Here is a 12,511-nt window from a genome sequence, read left to right as displayed (position 1 = left end):
TTCTCTGCTCCTGACGCGCACTCCTTTGAAGAGGAAGATATGTTTGCATTCTTTTAATTGTGAGACGGAACTGTCATCTCTGTCTTGTCATGGAGCACAGTTTAAACTTTTGAAGAAGAGACAAATGTTTGTTTGTAGTGTTTGAATAAAGTTCCTGTCTCTCTACAACCTCCTGTGTTTCTGTGCAAATCTGTGACCCAAGCATGACAATATAAAAATAACCATATAAACATATGGTTTCTACTTCACGGATTTTCACCTTTCGCGGGGGGTTCTGGAATGCAACCCCCACGATCGAGGAGGGATCACTGTACTATAAAAATAAACTGATGTTTTTCTTGAAATGGCTCTCAGGACATGCAAGCGTGTTTCTTCTCTAATTCCATAGTGTTGTTTCTTGCAGTGTTGCTGTCTTCTGTGAATGTGGGTAGATGCTTTTGATTGGTACATTTGATTTTGATGTTAAAGCCAGTTATCTGGGCAGTAATTATGCTGCATATTTGCTAATTAAAACACAATAATAGTACAATGAACAAAAATAAAATTCATAAAATGAATGCTGCTATTATGTGTCTTAAATTAACGTTATTTCTTTTATGCTATGTGCTGGGTGATGTAGTTACGAGCCACTTGACTACAAGTGGCTCTTTAATGGCATGTGCAGAAGTTCCTTTATAAATTCAGTGGTTCCACAACATAGCTTCTTTCTTCAATGGATAACGTCTATCTCCTTTTGACAATAGTCAATTTATCAAGTAGGCCTAGAAATAGGACTTGTTTCTGTTTTCTGCTTTGTTCTGTTTCGGATGACTCTTTAGATTTGCCTCTGAGTTTTGTTTGCGGATTATTTAGGATGTTTTCATTTATTACCATTGCTTGTCCCTCATTATGAGTGTGTCTCAGGTGACATCGCCTGGTCTCTGTGCACCTCATAATAATTTCTGGAGATACTGTCTCTACAAAATGTTGTTAGGAAAATTGAATGATTGTTTTTGCATAAATAAGACAGGGAGTTTTAAGGTTTTATTACAGTTATACAAACTTATTGGTGATGTGATCACAACACCACTTTGTTTCCAAGTATCATTGCTATTTTATAGTTATTTTTCATGGTGGAAGCCATGCTGTTTATAATTACGATTATCATTGATGATCACATGGCATGGAGCATATCATCATGTGGTTGTGACATCACTGAGCCACCATTATAAAAGATGCTCTGAATCTAAGATTTTGGATTTATAATCTACTTTACTACAATTAGTATGCAAAAGACCTTTTGCCTCACTTTATGGTTTAGGTTTCTGCCGTTTTAGATCTCCTGGATTTTATGTAATGACTAGGGGGGGCTGCCCCCTGCTCGCTTCGCTCGCCCACCCCCGGGTTTATACACAATTTAAAGAGATTATTATTTTCATGGGAATTGTTACATATGCATTATTTTCATTTTTACTTTAAAACTTTTGTAAAGACAATACTTGTCCTGGGCGGCACGGTGGCGCAGTGGGTAGCGCTGCTGCCTCGCAGTTGGGAGACCTGGGGACCTGGGTGAGCTTCCCAGGTCCTCCCTGCGTGGAGTTTGCAAGTTCTCCCCATGTCTGCGTGGGTTTCCTCCGGGAACTCCAGTTTCCTCCCACAGTCCAAAGACATGCTGGTTAAGTGGATTGGCGATTCTAAATTGGCCCTAGTGTGTGCTTGGTGTGTGGGTGTGTTTGTGTGTGTCCTGCGGTGGGTTGGCACGCTGCCCGGGATTGGTTCCTGCCTTGTGCCCTATGTTGGCTGGGACTGGCTCCAGCAGACCCCCGTGACCCTGTGTTCGGATTCAGCGGGTTGGAAAATGGATGGATGGATGGATGGATACTTGTCCTTTATTTCCGGCCTCGGGCATGGTTAAATCTCTTTCTTGCAGGACGTATAACGCTGATTGTGTTGCAAAGAGGGGGGGATTTGGATGTTGGATTTACTGGTTTCTTTGATTTCTTTTGCTTCTGTCCCTGCTTTTTTCTAAAAGATTTTGGATTTGGACTTGTTTGTGCTAGGATTGCCTTTTAGGTAGCTTCTTTATTGCTCTCTTTTTGGCATTTTCTTGTATTTTCCATTCTTGTTAAGAGGTGTTTCTGCCCCTTAGGAACCCTCTTTTTGATTTTGAATTTGGTTAGTGTTCTGGTTTTGACAACTAATTATTTTTAATTCACAGTTAACAACTTTGCTCTGCAATTTAGTGTTACATTTAACCTCCTGGTCCATCCTTATTCCTACCTGCTCAGTTTGTCTGCACTGGCAGTACCAAATGACATGGGGCCTCATACATAACGGCGTGCGTAGAATTCACACTAAAACATGGCATACGGACAAAAGTGGAAATGTTCATACACACAAAAAAATCCAGATGCATAAATCTGTGCGTTCTTCTGCTCCATAAATCCCGGTCAGTGTGAAAAGTAACGTGCACACGCCTGCTGCCACTCCCCAACTCCTCCCAGAATTACACCTCTTTGAATATGAAAATCAATATAAATAGCCCTTAAGCTCAGCATTCTGTGAAAAGGCAATGGCAAAAGCACAGGGGGGAAATAGAAGAATTTCAGCGAATACCAAGTGGAGGCAAGGAAAAACTCACTATTTGTTGGTTTAAACAGTGGTATAAACAACAAAATGAAGTTGATCGAGTGACATAGAGTGTTGGAGAAACTCGAAAGCTCAAGTTCACAAAGTCGCACAGTGCCCGAAATAAAAAAGAAATTGTCAGATATCAAAGTCGCCGTGAAAAGGCGAGTCGTAGCCCACCGTCTGAATGTCATATGAAAGCTTATTAGGGTACAGAGAAAAGAAAAAAAAATAGGGACACAGTGGCAAAAAAAGCTCAAAATGTCAACTTTAATCTCGAAATTTCCACTTTAATCACGTAGTTTATTTTGTCATTAAAGTAGAACATCATAAACTTCATCTTCCATCCATCCATCCATTTTCCAACCCGCTGAATCCACAGGGTCACGGGGGTCTGCTGGAGCCAATCCCAGCCACCACAGGGCACAAGGCAGGAACCAATCCTGGGCAGGGTGCCAACCCACCGCAGGACACACACAAACACACCCACACACCAAGCACGCACTAGGGCCAATTTAGAATCGCCAATCCACCTAACCTGCATGTCTCTGGACTGTGGGAGGAAACTGGAGTGCCAAACTTCATCTTAAAATCTTTAATTTACTAGTTTCTCAAATACCATCGTAACTAAAGTAGCACGTTAAATGCTTTGTTTTGTATGTGTTCTTCTATGTACTCTATGTGTGTGAATCACTATGTGCTTCTTAAACGGGCTTTCTCTTCCTCTGACAGGACACAGAATCCATTACATTCGTGATATTACAGTTCTCTGAATAATTTAAATACTGAGATGTATACTTGATATCATTTCAGTATTCATATCATATCAATTAAAGCATGTATTAAACAGGGGAACATGGTGGGGAAGTGGTAGTGACGAACTGGTGCTCCATCCAGAGATTGTTCCTGCCTCACGCAAGATGCTTGCTGCGCTGTGCGCGACCTTCAATGAAATAATTTATTGCAACAGTACTGTCTCTTTCAAACGTACTAACCTCCAATTCCTGTCCTTCCTTTTCTTTCTCCAAGTAATTGCCACACAATCAGCTCAGTAATAGATGTCAAACCATCTGTCAGCTTAGAACGTTGATTCTTCAAAATGTTTAAGGAACATTGAAATATCTTCATAGTACTGTACATGTTTAATTATTCCATTCATCTGTCCTTCCAGTATCGTGCCAGCCCCAGCAGGAATACAGCATGAGGCAGGAACAATCCCTGCTCCTTGCTAGCGCTGCAACACCATGTCCTCACATGTTTAATTATTAAAAATATAGATTATTTAAATGATGTTAACATTATATCTATATAATGTAATAAACATATTTTGCTGCATTTCATCTTAAAAATGATATCGTCACCATATGTAAATACACGCTTTATAAAGTGGCGCAGGTTGTACAATATTATAACTGGAGGTCAGTACAGGAAAGGCTCTGAAGCATTTGCCATATGGGAGCATTTCAAATAGGCAGCATGGCTGAGGCAGCGTGTGCTAAATGCTGTATGCCGATAATTATCTTTCTGATCAGCTACTGTAGAGCTGTGATTCCCCACTCAGATACAGTAATATAAATACTCTGAGTGGTGCAGTGAGAGTAATATGGAAAAGGATGATCCGCTGTGGCAAACCCTAACGGGAGCAGCTGAAAGAAGAAGAAGAAGGTGTAGTGAAAGTAACAATACTAAAGCAGCTATGGTATTTGGAATAGTTTGGCATTCCATGGACCATTATATTGTTACAGGTTAATTACAATCAGATGCCTTAAACTAATAAACAATATGCGGTTAATTTCAGTGTATTTATAAAGCCGCGTCAGGGAAGTGGATCTAAAAAAGAAAGGGAAACCACACAGGAACAGTAGCACTGCTTTGACGCTGGGTGCCGCCAGTTTGCAAAACCGAGCGGCGAACTTGTGTACGCCAGGGTTTGAGCTAGCGTGAAAATGTGCGTGGCTTTATGCCAAGTTTAGGTTTTATACATCATGATTTGAATGTGGAAACAGCAGTACGCAACATTTTTGTGCATACGCACCGTTTATACATGAGGCCCCAGATGAGCAAGCACTTTACTGGATTACCTTTTGTTTCTTAAGGAAGTGACCTTTAAGTATTGGCCATCACAGCATTTCCTGTCTTCAACATGTCCAGTTTATGTTAACATTTTTTATGATATTTTGGAAATCTAGTTTAGTCACTCACTGTAGCCTTGTTGATACAAACTACTTTCTACAAACAATATTAGCTTAGCCATTTCTAAAACTCTCCTAGAGGCACCACAGTGTTTGTAATTACCACCAAGCATACCCATTGATTTGTGAATTTGTACCACTAGCATACCTGTTTTGGCCAGTCACTACTTCATTAATTTAAATCAGTAACTGTGTTGTTAGTGAATTTAACAAATACATGGAATGGCTGTGGTTTCCTTGAGGGGAGGTTTGAAGATAAATATATAATATTTTGAGATTAAAACTAAGTGTGCTCAGGTTTGATTCCTGTCTTGTCTTTGATGGTGACTAGACAGGCTCTTCTTCTCTCAGCAACCCCGTGGATTAAATTGGTTTGATAATGGATACATTATGCATATGAAAAATTGTAAAATGTGTTTTTAGAAAGTAACAATTTTGTTTTAGGTCTATCATATTATGAATGCAGTGCTGCTGAAGTTCACTTTGTCTCTAATTCATTTAGTTTTAAAAAAGTCTGAAACAGTTAAATCACTGTTTGACATAAGCATCTTGACTGTTACTACTGCTAGTGAGTTTTCACATTATGCATTTGAGCTTTTTGCTCTGATTGAGTTAAGGAATGAAGGAAGTGAAACGAAACAGTGCTCTGGGTGTCTTGGAAAAAGCCAAAAGCTTCTCCAGCAACCAAGGAATTTCAGAACGTGTTTTCAGGGCCTATGGTATAAATGTAAAACATTGTTTTACTTCTAAGTATTCATTTTCTTCTGCGTTTGTTATGAAAACAGTAAAGAAACAATTTAAATATATATTGCCACTACACATTCAAGTGATGCCCAGGCCAGCAACATTTTTTTTTTTGTTCTTTATTTTGCCTTATACAATTTGTTGTATTAGGAATTTGTTAGTTTGTCAGAGCGCAGGGTCAGCCATTGTACAGCGCCGCTGGAGCAATTACAGGTTAAGGGTCTTGCTCAAGTACCCAGCAGAGTAGGATCTCTTTTGGCAGTGACGGGGATTTGAACCGGCAACCTTCGGGATACCAGCACAGATCCTTAGCCTCAGAGCCACCATATTTCTGTTTTTCAATTGATACACTATTTTGCTGGTTAATAACTATGAGTTGTTGGGTATGGGTGTGTGTGTGCCCATATAGTTGAAAATGAGGAGACCTGAAGCATATTAAGTTTATAAAAGAGGTTTTATGAAATGTTAAGATTTGGAAGATAAGTAAATATAGAAAGAGAAGGTATAAAACTGCATTGAAAGATTTAAGTAATTTACTAAGTGAGTTTAACAAATTAACTGAAGAATATATTTTTGTATGTGTATTGAACTGAGTTATTTATTTATATTATTAATAAAAACTTAGAATATTTGAAATTTAAAGTGCTGTTTTTTTGTTCATGAGGCTCTAAGTTAAACAAATGAAGTACCTAAGTGATGCATTCAAGATATAGATAAATGGTAAATGACTGACAAAATCAATAACTAAGCACTAAGAGATTAGTTATACAAACTCTATGTGCTGTCTATCAGTTATTAAAGAGTAAAGAAAGAGCTACAGGAGGAAACTCTGCTTTTGCCTTCTGATGCCTATTAGAGGGTGTTGCTTGACAGTTTTTCAGATGTATGGAATACATTCTTTAAACAAATTATCTAAATAGATAACTTTCTGTACTTCAGTCTAATAGTTTAGTAATTACCAACTGACAGTATCTTCAATTTGGCTTTCTTTTACTTTTTAAGGTCTTTATAACATTTTCAAAAACTTCAGGTGCTGTGCCTTCAAATTGAGGGTGATGCAGCACCCTCAGCACCCCATTCCCACACGATGGCTTCCAGCAGTATGCTATTGCACCTTTGCATTTCCTGACATTTAGATGTACAAACAATGGACTAGATTTAGTGATTTTGAAAATGGTTTAGATGGTTAGATATGTATGGACAATCAAAAACCTAATATGTTCATTTTTATAATGAGATTTTTTGTTAAATACTTGGGAATTGGGGAAAAAACCTCCCAGTTACATCTTGGTTAAAGAGCTCAATAATGGGGAAAAACAGAAAACAAACCTCAGATATGCCTCACTTAGACAAATGAGTGCAACTAGAATGCAAAAGGAGTATTAAAAGGAGGACTATGTTCATTACATTTGGGTAAAGATCAGAAGTGAAATGATTTGTGAGTCGCAACTCAGTTCTAGTAAGACCCTTCTCTAGCTGGACTTCTTTAAGGCAGGGTAGTTTAGTAAGTCATATCAGGATCATGAGTCAATAGTTATCCAGTAAATGGACACCTTCCAGAGACAAGGCAACTTTACTAAAGGGTTTTAGTCTTTTCACAGTAACACCTTATTCAGATCAGGTAACACATAAACACAAAACATCAAGGCCTGTCACACCAATTGCTTTTTCTACTTGTTTCATCACTAACACTAGAACTCCTGTCAGATATTTTGTATTTATGAAATACAGACTAATTAATTAAATGTAGTATATTATGCTTTACTTGCAGCCCCCCAGGTAAACTACAAGGTGGTAGGAGGTATAACACCTTTGAAAGGGTAAGGTGAGGCCTATGGCTGCCAAATTAGTAACTGCTTGTCACGATGAAGATGAGATACAGTTTTGCATGAACAGGGAAGCACAAGTCCTGTTTCTTTTATGGAATTTAAGTTATTTTGTTTGTTTTTATATATATATTCTAGGGATCTTGTATAACATCAGGGCCCTGGAAATAATGTCACATAAGATCCCACAGATGAACATGAGACAAGGGAATGGTGTATGTACTGTTGGGTATCAGACTGCACAATAGATAAACGTAGCACTTCATCATGTATCTATACTGAACAGGTGAGTGTATGTGACTTGCAATTGCTGCCCCATCAAGGGTTTGTTCCTGCTTTGCATTTGATGCACTCTGATTATTACAACCATAGAAGTGGATGCAGAAAATGAATAAATGTGTGAAGCTTTGTAGGGACAATAATTTAAAAACTACTGAGATCAAGTATACCATAGAAATGCAATGCAGATTTTAGATATTAAACATTCTGCTCCAACAAGTCTGTACTTTGAACCTTACCCTAAGGTAGACAATGGAGAGTAGTGCCTACACCATGCTTTCTTTGAGGAATGGCTGAGTTATATCTTCTTGAGTGAAATCCATATAAGACAACATGTCACTAAACAACTGTGAAGGCAGAAGTGACAACGGGCTTTTGCTATCAAGTAGAATTAAATGCTGCACTATCAATTAAATAAATGCCAGTATGTTAGATTAATCATTGAGTCATTAAGTTTAGCCAGGAGCAAGTGGATGTAGATCTATGGAGACAATAATATGCCAAAATGGGCCAAGCCATACATATGCCTGTGGCATCTTTCACAGGTTTTGAGTAAGCTGGGTACATTTTGGAAAGTCTAAGCTTAGACAGCTAAGCATAATGTAAAATGTTAAGTTGGATTAGCCCATATCGCATAAACTGAAAATATTAAAAAGTTAATTTCCCATAATTTCTAATGTCAAAACCCATTTGATTTGTTTTAAATAAAAGATGCAATCAAAACACTACATTGGATGCAAATGGCAGAGAATCTTTATGAGGAAAATGGTAAAAATGCTTGAAAATAGCAAGTCCAATACAGTGAGTAGGCAAATGATAGAACACCAAAACAAAAGGGCAGATTGAACCTGAAACACCAAAACCAAAGGAAATTACTGAAGAAATTGTTTTCACTCACCTAAAAGTCAAACAAAGCACTGTCACTTTCTGAGCAAACAGCTAACATAGCCGCAGCCTTGACCTTGTTATGATTCTCCCAGATGAGAAGGTAAAAATCACCAAAACACTATGTGCACCCAATTCATTCTTAAACGCAATACTTTCATTAATTAAATCAAATAAACTAAATTCCTAAACTTCTTTTTTTATTTTAAAACATTCCAATATATATCAATAAATTGTTTTTTAAGCAATTAGATTCAACAATAACCTCATTCATTTGGAACTCAAAACACCCACATATCCGAAGAGCAACCCTACAAAGACCTCAGACAGAAGGTGGCATGGCTTTACCTAATTTTCAGTTTTATTACTGGGCAGCAAACATACAAGCCATAAAAACCTGGACACAAATAAATGAACATACACAGGCTTGGTCCGCAATAGAAGTAAAATCCTGTAGTACTTCTTTATACTCCCTGCTCAGCGCTCCAATAAATGCAAGTTATCGCAAATATACTAATAACCCAATTGTGCTTTACTCACTCAGAATATGGAATCAACTTAGAAAGCATTTTAAAATGGAAAATCTTTTATCCGCGGCACCTCTGCAAGAAAACCACCTCTTTCAACCCTTGCAAACATATCCAGTTTTTAATACCTGGAAAAGTTTTGGGATTAAAATGCTCAGAGATTTTTATATAGACAACATATTTACATCTTTTGAACAATTACGTTCAAAATTCAACCTCCCAGCTGCACATTTCTTTCATTATCTTCAAATTAGAGATTTTGTTAAACAGAAATTGCCCGATTTCCCCCACCTCACACCCTCCACAATGCTGGAAAAAATACTGCTCAATTTCGAGGAATTAAACACCATTTCCGCATTATATAAAATCCTATTAGAGTCCCTACCTTTCAAAGATCCAAGAAGACATTGGGAAAAAGATCTCTTAATCAATATATCAGAAAAGGAGTGGAAGGTAGCAAAGCAGAGAATTCACTCGAACTCCATATGCGCAAAGCATAGAATTATTCAACTAAAAATTATATATCGAACTCATCTGTCTCACTTAAAACTGTCCAAAATGTTTCCAGGGCAAGATCCAACCTGCGAATGTTGCAACCAAGCTCCTGCCTCACTGGGTCACATGTTCTGGGTCTGCACCAAACTAACATCATTTTGGACCAAAATTTTTAAGTGCCTTTCAGACAGCCTTGGTATCACAATCCCTCCTAACCCACTAACAGCTGTGTTCGGTGTTCTTCCAGATGGACTTGAAGTGGAAAAGGACAAGCAAACGGTGATTGCATTCACTACACTTTTGGCACGCAGACTTATTCTGTTAAATTGGAAGAATCCTAATTCTCCTCTGATAAGTCAGTGGGAAAGCGATGTTTTATATTATTTGAAATTGGAAAAAATCTAATTCTCAGTTAGAGGATCTGTACAAAATTTTTTCAAAACCTGGCAGGATCTGATCAATATTATTTTAGAATAAGAGAAATAACTATAACCGCATTTAATTCCCTTCTCCATCTCTTATTTACATATATATTTATTTCTCCCTTTCTTTTGCTTATTGTTGTCTTATTAAAAAGCCCTAAGCAATTCTCCTTTGGCTAAGCTCTCCTTCTCAGGGGTGGGGTTTGATTTCTCTTCAATTTGTTTGGTTATAAATTGATCTATTTGTATGGAATGATTACAATAAAAATTAATTAAATTTAAAATAAATAAATAAATAAATCAAATAAGAATCCAAACTCTAAACATGTAAAAATTCTAAAATGAAATGGATAAATTTAAAATTAAGAAGACTAATAAACTGAAAACTATAAGATATTTAACTTCAGAGCCAAACATACAAAATCATAAATACCAAAAGCAAAAGCCAAAGGCAGAGAAGCAAAGGCAAAATGGTTAAAGAAAAAAGGATGCCAGTACAGGAAGGCAAAGAACAGCTTTAAAACTCCCTCAGATAACAAAGGTCCTAATTAATGGCCACAGCACAGGAGGGCTATAAATTAATCTGAGTTCCCACACTTGCAGGCAAATGAGATAAATGGAAGATAACTGGGGCAAAGGACTAGCACAAAGTAAAATATACAGCTGTGAAAAAATAAATAAATAAAATAAAAAAGTAAAAGTAGCAGTGAACTGCAGGTTAGACAAATGGCAATTGCATGTTCTCTTGTTAATGTAGTGTCTTGGCAAAAAAACAACATTTATCCTTTTTACTGATGTTTAAATCCTGACAATTAAATTTTGATTACAAGAAATTTCAAGTAACGTGACTTTCCACTCACCTATCCATGTCACCATCAAGTTATGTCTTCAGTGCAGTTCAACGATGAGCTGGTTACTGTGCTAAGATTTAAAATGGCTGCCTTAAAGGCTAATAATTTTTGGATTGCAAAACTTCGACATCCCAAAAGGCAGGAAACAATATAGTATATGAAAAACAGACAGAGGGGTTTTGCTAAAATCTGAGTTTTTGCTAAAATCCTAAGTGTGAAAGAATTACAAGCACAAATTCTTGCTTTTTTGTTGCATCCCAAAACTAGAATAACCTGAGCTCCCATGGCACCATTTTAAATAGAGATACCTATTAGTGACAACACACACAGCACAACATGAATCATGGAAAGGCAAACAACTCAGAAATTTAAACAACATGATTGCCACCATGGAAAACAATACCAAACAGTGGGAGATGGTAAATATAACTAAAACAAAAACAGCACAAACATTCACAACAGCCTACATAAGGAGAATCCTCATGAATAACAAACTGCTGCAGGATTCAAACCCAAGATGCTGGACCTGAGAAGCAAATGACCTTACAAACTTTGTGCTTTAAAACACTTTGGGCTTTAGCCACCAGAGGGCAAACAGCTAAACTTACTGAAGTGACATACCCCACATCCAGACATGGAGAATGAGAGATTGCTGAGAATGGGATATAAGAGTTTAGTATAGGGACATAAGTACAGCTTGTGACACTTGTGAGTAAAGTCAGAAGCAGAGGAGCTACTTAAAAAGGCAGCTCTTTTAACTTTTACCAGTCACTTCCAGACTCCCAAAGAACAGAGTGGTCCTTTCATATCATGCAGAACAATCCTTGTCGTATGTAAAATAACAGCAGCAGGCACTAAAAGAGGTAAGAAACTACTTTGTGATGTCAGAAATGAATGAGCATTACTTACCATTTTTGTCTGCTCTTCTAAATATCTGTAAAAAAAATACAAAAAACATAAAACGTGAGAACAAAAAAGTCACCCAAAAATAACATACAATAGATTCAGCTGATCAATTTTGGTCAATCTGTTCAAAACACTTTATGAAGTAATAGACCACTTTCCACAATATGTGAGATCTTTCTAGTTACATAGCAAATACTGCACTTGATTAAACAAATTTAACAAACTAGTGCTAATGATCAATGACATAGTGCAGGCTGTACAAAAATGAAATGAAATGAAACAGAAAGGGTGTAGGGTTATAACTGGGCAAGGGACAACCATACAACAAAAGTGAGTTACAGAAGATGTGATGGTTCAACCTGCGAATCTTAAATGGCAAAAGTGAACATAGTAGCAAAACACAAAGACTGTTACCTGACATCATCAAGGTCTCTCCCAAACTAACAATTTGGGAAACCAAGTGCAGCAAACAAGAATTACATCAAGCCTACTTCCCTTCAAAATCGGAAGATATCCAGCACCACTATAGGCGCAGGACTAATAGAAACCTCACTAGGATTCTGGTACACCTATCTATAGACCAGAACAGTTTTATCAGAAATGGTCTTCATGGAGGAGTTGCAGTTAAAAAGCCATTCCTCCAAGGTGGAAAAAAGTCAAACAACCCAATCATGAAAAAAAGACTAGGGTGCAGTGAAAGAGGAACAGGGTATCCTGCAACAGATGCTATGGCCTATTAACAAGCTATTAGGACTTTTGCACAGTATTTTGTATAAA

The 12,511-nt window shown here is 37.4% G+C and overlaps 1 protein-coding gene across 2 annotated transcripts in view; it reads right to left on the bottom strand.

Annotated features, from left to right (window-relative positions):
• Positions 1–12,511, bottom strand: part of necab2 (N-terminal EF-hand calcium binding protein 2) — a 434,935-nt gene that overhangs the window by 378,855 nt on the left and 43,569 nt on the right. For both annotated transcript variants that reach the window (XM_051932366.1, XM_028809612.2), the window contains exon 2: positions 11,738–11,762. In XM_051932366.1, the coding sequence (XP_051788326.1) occupies positions 11,738–11,762 (25 nt within the window). The remainder of the gene's footprint in view (positions 1–11,737; positions 11,763–12,511) is intronic.

Source organism: Erpetoichthys calabaricus, chromosome 9 (genome assembly GCF_900747795.2).
Source record: "Erpetoichthys calabaricus chromosome 9, fErpCal1.3, whole genome shotgun sequence".
Lineage (NCBI taxonomy): Eukaryota > Metazoa > Chordata > Cladistia > Polypteriformes > Polypteridae > Erpetoichthys > Erpetoichthys calabaricus.
The sequence above is the reverse complement of the archived record's forward strand: the minus strand, read 5'-3'. Positions and strand labels throughout refer to the sequence as shown.